Source organism: Penaeus chinensis, unplaced genomic scaffold, assembly GCF_019202785.1.
Source record: "Penaeus chinensis breed Huanghai No. 1 unplaced genomic scaffold, ASM1920278v2 CTG_6507, whole genome shotgun sequence".
NCBI lineage: Eukaryota > Metazoa > Arthropoda > Malacostraca > Decapoda > Penaeidae > Penaeus > Penaeus chinensis.
In genome coordinates, this window is record NW_025918478.1 from 1 (window position 1) to 7666 (window position 7666).

The 7666-nt window shown below is 36.1% G+C and overlaps 1 protein-coding gene across 1 annotated transcript; it reads right to left on the reverse strand.

Moving 5' to 3' along the window:
• Positions 1-3111: 3111 nt before the first annotated feature.
• On the reverse strand, positions 3112-6271 carry LOC125024834 (ubiquitin-conjugating enzyme E2 E2-like). The gene is made up of 4 exons (XM_047612599.1): positions 6179-6271; positions 4943-5056; positions 3801-3947; positions 3112-3135 (listed from the first exon to the last, which is right to left on the reverse strand). The coding sequence occupies exons 1-4, from the start codon at positions 6269-6271 to the stop codon at positions 3112-3114; spliced, it is 378 nt and encodes a 125-aa protein (XP_047468555.1).
• Between the last annotated feature and the right edge of the window lie 1395 nt (positions 6272-7666).

The following is a 7666-nucleotide window of genomic DNA, read 5'->3' on the forward strand; positions in this document are numbered from 1 at the left end:
CTGAGTCAGTGAGTCCATTATTCCCTGCATAATGCAGGCTCCCCATTAGGAGTCACTCAACCAACCCTGAATGGGAGCATGACGAACGCTATTATTTATTATCATTAATTATTTTCATTTGAGAGTTCACTTGGAGAGCATTCCACTTCAACATCAAGAATCTTATGGAACGACTATCAATCTTGTGCCTTTATATCAGTCCTTAAAGTAAGTGTATACTACAAGTCTACACAGAACACAAACTAATTGCAAAATAAAGAGGTATTGTTGCATGACAAACGGAGAGAATGATAGCAAGTTTCTCCAGTCGACAAAGCAACATAAAAAGCTTGAACTCATTTTGCCAGTTACATCACTGAGCAACTTAAAATCTAGAGAAATGGGAAAGAAATCGTGAATCTCTCCAACTCATTAATTCTCGACATTCTACTCACAGCCCAAAAAAATTAATGACATTATGTATAGGAGGCCAAATATAAAGGATAAATCCATATGAAATATAATCAGAGATGGAAATAATACTGAACAATAGATGTTAGCATCATTTACGCCTGTGCCTAGTGATCTCCAAATGGACAAATTCAGTTTCCTGTGTAATTATTGAACCAAAAATATACTTTGACAAACAAGGATACAGTAAATGCTCCGTTATGAAAAAAAATGATATATGACAACTATCGCCATGATGAATCAAACTGGCACAATTTAAACAACAATGCAACGATCTAAATTAGTAATACAATAATAACCCTTACATGATACTGGAAAACGTCCCACACGATAATATTGTATATGCTGTGCAAAAGGCCCTTGAGAATATTTTCCCCACCTCACAACATTCTAGGTACAAAGACAGTTCTTTGCTTTATAAAACAAAAATTTTTATTTTTAATTTGTGCAGACTGTTACAAACCGACACTGGTTGACAAGGCTGCAGCAACTACACGACTTGCTATATAATTGTGCTATTAACACAACACCCAGCTCACTCGCAAACTGAATCACAGTGCTTGCTATTCACATAACATAGTAATATGATAAATTACTTCTTCAAATCCTTAGTACAAAAGCACTTGGTTCATCACAATCCAATGGTAACATACAGTACTTGCTTTTCTGCACAAACATGGTATAAAACAAAAGAATTTGTTCAAAAGACATGGTACAAACAGCACTTGACCATTCACAATACCATGGTACAAACAGCACTGTCTTGTTTCACAAGACAGCTACACTATAGATAAGATGCATGAAGACTATAGCCTGTTACTAAAACAGACAGTAATCTATCTATGACAGTGCAAATTTATGGAGAAAGTTCAGATGGAAAAGGTGCACTGACACTAATGTAAATTTGTGCCAATTAAACTGATGATAAATTCAGTGAAAATACTGTCCATGAAAAACAAAAGAACGGAAAACATGATAAAACCGAAATTGATTCATAATCAGCCATCTTTATGACACTGGACACCAAAAACAATAATAGTGCTTTACACACATGGAAAATGAAGTAATGAAGATATCAACAATCTCTTCCATCATGCCCTAAAATAACTCTATTTCAAAAAAGCTTCCTACCTCAAGCTAAATATCTCAGTATATGATAAATAGGTTTACCTATTTGAAAAAACCAAATAACACTATGCCTTGTTTGCCAAAGCATTCAGTTCTTGAATCATGTGTTTTATCTCGTTTATGCAGTCTGTAAAGAAAAAAAAAAAAGAAACAAGAGCAAACAAACTTCAATTTCTTCCACAATACAAAAGAAAAATATGAAGCAAACCACATTGGTTGAGTAAAACATCTCACCGGTACAAACAGAAAAAAATGTTATAAATTCTTAACCATCATCACAACAGCACTTCCCTCAAAACGTTAATAATATCTTTTTAACATGGCTACCAAACTACACATGAAAATGACTACACTCTACTTATCAAATAATACAGACTACAATCTATTCTGCTTCTCCTACAACCACAAAAAAAAATCTATTTAAGCATTTCCTCCCTTTATCCACATAAAGAAAAAAAAAAAAAAAAAATATTTACTGCTCTAAGAAAATTGACTGATAACCTTCTCAGTGAATCTAATGAAATGCTGATCTGCACAATCAGTCAACAGCTGTCTTGTTTGCTGTGCGTGCTTTGAGTTTATGAAAGTTATCCATGGAGGATAATGAAGGGTAAAATCAAGTATATTAAATTTTCATTTACACAAAGTATGTTGATCAATTATGCCAAATTTCAAACGTTTCATTTCAACACAAAAAGTAATTTATAAATAATGTGATTAAGACCACTCGAACTCAGCCGTCACATTTCTGTCTGTATTTATAAAAATCAAAAGTTTTTATCTTTAAGTCATAATAATGATGATAATTAATTCTTATCACTGAAGGAGAACATTAAAATAATTCACCTTTAGTACAATATGAGGCCAAAACATATAATTTATATTCTTGATAACTAGTGGATATCCTTTTTCATTCACAAATTCCTGAGCATGAATAAAAATCATAGTATATCTATACAAATAATTGTCCTTTCACTTTCTATGCCATTACTCCAATATCAATATCCTTTTGGTCTTTTCTTTTCAGTTGTTTTCATTTATTATATGTATTTATTTTTTTGTTAAAATTTTAAAGTGTAATATTTTATCATTTTTTCTTTTGTTTCTTGCAGAAGCTGAAATCCTCTAGAAATCGAAGGGCCGATGAAATTACTATACAAAAATGATTAAACCCAATTGGCATGGTGAAAAGATGCCTAATATCCCGCTGTTCACAGCACCGGGGAGTGATCACGTAGCATATCGCTGTGGTCCAGAGCCTGCATTCTATCATGTTTCTTCCCTTGTTTTGGAGTACTGGTTGCAGATGCTTTTCCTCACAAGGGTAACAGCAGCAATAGAATAGGAGGCACATTGAGCAAATGGACATCTACAAAACAGCACAGCAAGAGAGATTAAGTTGATGCATTTCAATTATACCTCATCAAAAACATGTCCATTTCTGATAGATATACTGAAATACACCTAATGCTCTCTTATTAGCAAGGAATCAGTTTCTAATTTCTTGGTTGACTATATTTATGAAAACACTAACTAGAGATTGGTGGCAGAAGACATCTGCAAGATAAAATCTTAAAAGATATGATTTGTATCTTTACTAGTAATGACAAAAGTTGACCCCCTGCTTGCAAGAATACGTAGTTATCCCTTTGTCCACCAAGGCCCCAAGTTTGTAGGCCAAAGCAACCCACCTTAATTCCCCTTTCCTTCAAGTTTTCTGAGTGATATGAGTGAGTGAGTGAGTGAGTAGTGCGTGAGTGAGAGAGTGAGTGAGTGAGTGAGTGAGTGGAGTGGAGTAGTGAGTGAGTGATTGAGTGAGTGAAGTGAATGATGAATGAGTGAAATGATTGAATGATTGAATGATTGAATGAGTGACTGAGTGAATGAGTGAATGAGTGAATGAGTCTGTCTGTCATGCTATTGAAATAGTCTTAGAGATGTCCCTGTTTATTACGAATACATAGGCAATAAATATAAATCTTATCTAAAAACAAGGAATGGGGTAGAGCAGGTAAGAATAGGTAGGACTTAGTAACTGCCTCCTTAGTGACTAAAAACCTTGTGAGCCATTTATATGGAAAGACAATAAACCCAAATAGAAATATATCCTATGACAAGTACATTTGCCATCCTTGACATAAGTATGTTAAACTTCTAAGTTGTGATAACCAATAATAGAGATGGTGCAGAATTAAATGATACAACATAAACAACTCCCTCACCTGGATGCAATCTGTAAGAAGAGAGCAGATGGAAAGCAGAACCTTGGAGAAGTGAGGTCTGGAGACCAGTATCCTTAAAATATCTAAACATATCACTCCTTGGGAGTTGATGTTGCAGTGAATAAAAATCGAGAACTGAAAAGTGACCTTTGGGAAAATTTTTCAGCATGATATCACTTAGGGAACATAATGAATATAGCAAGTAAGAAGGAAAATACACCTGGTTGAGAGAAACTGAAGTCCACACAAGGTTAGGAAATAGGGGAAGGAAGAAGTGGACATTAAAAAACAAAGTTAATAATATAAAAAATAAAAATCCAAATGCACACAAAAAAGGAACACTACTGAATGCAGAATATGTGGAGCAAAAAAAATGGAGATCCAACAAAGTAGGAAAACGAAGTGTAGTCAAAACGGTGAGAGGGTGAAAGACTGAAGGGACAAAGAAACAATGACAGTATAATTGCAGAGAACACTAACCCATAAAATATTTTACATAAGAAAGAAATAATATGTCTATTCCCTTAACCCAACCACCATGTATTTTATGTTCTGTCCCCGTAGTTTTTTCTGTGAATTAAGTTACATACAGATAGCTCTACATGTGGCCACATGTTCCCCATTCCTTAGGATAGGCAGGAAAATTGAATTATCTTTTAAATAACAATTGATATCAATGACTGATACATTGTTAATTGATGGTTATGATTATAAATTGTTATTAAAATCATGCTAACATTTGAATAATGAAAAAATACAAAAGACCCCTTTCCCCAAAAACGAAAAGGAAAAACAGGTGAGATAGGTAGGATTAATAAAGAACTCCTTGGAGACAAATCACTTGTAGAGCCCTCTATGTGTAAATACATAAATAAACTGTATGACAGTGATCAAGCATGTATTCTATGCATCTGTGCTGCTTGGGTGGAGTCAAATAAATAAACCAGGAAGACAATCCTAACTGCAACCAAAGATATGTTCACAATCAACTTTGCTATGCCATTTACAAAGACTATCCTCACCAATATTAGAAACTATCCCTAAAAACTATACACACTGTGCTCTTTACCTTAGGTGGTTTGAATGGTAATTCTTTCCGAGAAATGGATATCTAGAAAGAAGACCCCACCCTCTACACAGACCCAGGGGACCCGGGATAGTTGACTACCCATCATAGTCAGATATCCCTTTGTGGGCCCAGCGCTCAGTTGGGGGGGTAGGGGGTCCAGTGTTATTTCTGCGAGCTCCTTTTGATCCTGGAAGTTAAGATCATTGCATTTTAGACCTTCAAATAACGTTATGAAAATTCCACGTTTTTATGTGTAAATGATACAGTACTGCTTACATATCTGAAAAGACCCCCCCTCCAATACAACATTGGTTAACCCAATGGCGCCGGGTATAGCAAATATAAAAAAACTCTACGCTCTTGGCGAACGGCGCAGCGCGCCACTCCGATCGCTTGATATCGGTCCATCAAGCGAATCATGCCTATCGGGGCGTTTTTGCGCGGCGCCGCTGCGGAAATCCGCACGCCGCAACTCGTGCGTATTGTTATGACAGCGATAGCCGTGACCCATCTGCATTGGGTTAAATAAACAATTCTGAAAACAAAGAGAAGAGTACAAATCATCAAACAATAATAATATCAAAATAACCGTAATTGCAACAATATAAAAAAAAAAAAATGGACAACTGATCAAAACTGTTTAGTTTACAGTTGTTACAAAAATTGACAATTGGACTATCAGGCAATTACTAAAAAACTGTTATTATAATAAAAGGCTACATCATGATGACCTAACACAACTCCGAATTAGTTACTTGGACTCATGTTATGTTATGTTACAGAAAACTTTCAATGCTTTTAGGCTAACCCTTACTCACATTTATGACATGCAAAAAGTGGGCTCCATGGACTTTCTTCTTGATGCCAAGCTGGGATACACTTCTTATAATATGCATATACTTCCTCCCACCTAAAATATCATCAATTTTTCCATCTTTTTTTTTCAAGAATTGATATTCTGCAAGTCTCTTAAGACTAAATATCTCATTTTGGTATCTAATTTAAGTAGATTTTGGCTATAATACTGTCATGTTTATGACAAACTCATCCATAGGTCATAAAAGAAAAAGGAAGGAAGAATAACTATCATCCACAGTTGTTAACCCAATTGGCCAGGTAGTTTGGCCAAACTGAATGGGCTAAGAAATATACTAAGTACCAGGATTTGCCATAGCCAACAATAATTTTTTAACCAATGGCGTGGTCACGCCTATAGCGTCATAAACAATACATCCGAAATTGGCGTGCAGACTGTCCGCCACGGCGGTGCGCCAAAGCGCACTGAGGCAAGGATTCAGCTTGATAGTACCGAATTCACACGCTCAAAGTTACAACAATAGTACACTCCCAGGGACTCTAAAGTTTGTCCTATAGGAAGAGGGAATCTTGCATCACCATACATGGGTTCACCACCATCCCAGGGAACAGAAATCAACCCTAAAGATGCCAACTTGACTACACACAAGATCATCAATACCTTCCTGACCACCAAGAGTTGGAGGAACACGACAAAAAGGAGCAGCTTTTTTGTTCATTACCTCCAGCTTCCTCATCCTTGCAGACACACCGATAATTTGCTGTAATTAAATGGTCAAGAAACCGATTGATTTCCTACCAATCTTTGCGAAATCCATGTAAAAAAAAAGATAAAAAAGAGAAAAGTAAAGAAAGAAAGAAAGGACTAATTGAGAATGGTCCTTGACGAGACCTTCAATAGATTCTACATCCCCCGAGAGGAAATAACAAACATGAGTCATGTGTTTACTTCATAAGAACAGCACCATGACATTCAAATCAAAATAACATAGAGGCAAAGTTCACAATGACAGCCTACATATGAGTAGAGTAGCTTTGTACTGAGGCTACACCAATGCCTTCCAACTTTATATGGCCAGGACTGTTGACGATGTACAGCCAATCAAACGTCAACTGTCACCAAACCTCATATGTTGCACATTTCACACACCTGGACAAACTAGGACAGATTGCTATCCTCTTCCATTATCTGCAATCAAGGAAGACCAAAGAAACCAGTTTGGCTTTACTATAAGTGTATCCTCAAGGACCACAATACGGATTACCCACAATGGTCACCCTCCAGGCTTCTAGCAACAGGGAAGTTGTCCAGAGTAGATGGACTGAGAAGTAAGTGAACCTGCTTTTTGACCATGCACAGCCCTGACAGAATAGTCCCCCAAACCACCAGGTTCAGAAATCCAAAAGCCTTTGAGCTGTCTTTGACTAACACAGGTAATGAAAGGGGGTTGGTATATATCAAACATTAGAACTGCAAGAAATTGCAACAAGTGGTACCAGAATATCTTTTACCACTTTCTCAATATGGCAGTATACACAGTCAAGAGGGTATTTAGCAAAGAAACAATCAGAGGGTAATTGGCAAGAACAAAATAAACCTCCAATGGTTTCATCTCACCCATTTCAAAGTGTTAGGCTTCAATGTCCCAACAAACGGGCATTAGGCTTCTCGAGCAGTCACTCTGATGGGCATGCATCTTGTAGGCACATGCAAACACTCGTATGCAGTTGACAAGACTCCAAGCTCCTTTACATTACTTTCTCTTTTATGCACGAGTGTTTTAAAAATATTTTTGCCATTTTTCCAATGTCAATTGTCCTGTCATTCAATTTGATTTATCCCAATGGTAATAGACATTTTTCCTTGCAAAAACTCCATAACTCTCTCTGGTATCCAATAAATCAGAGTAAAGTGAAAAACATCACTAACGATTTCAATTACCTTTTTTTTTTTTTTTTTCCAATTTTTGTTAAAACAAAT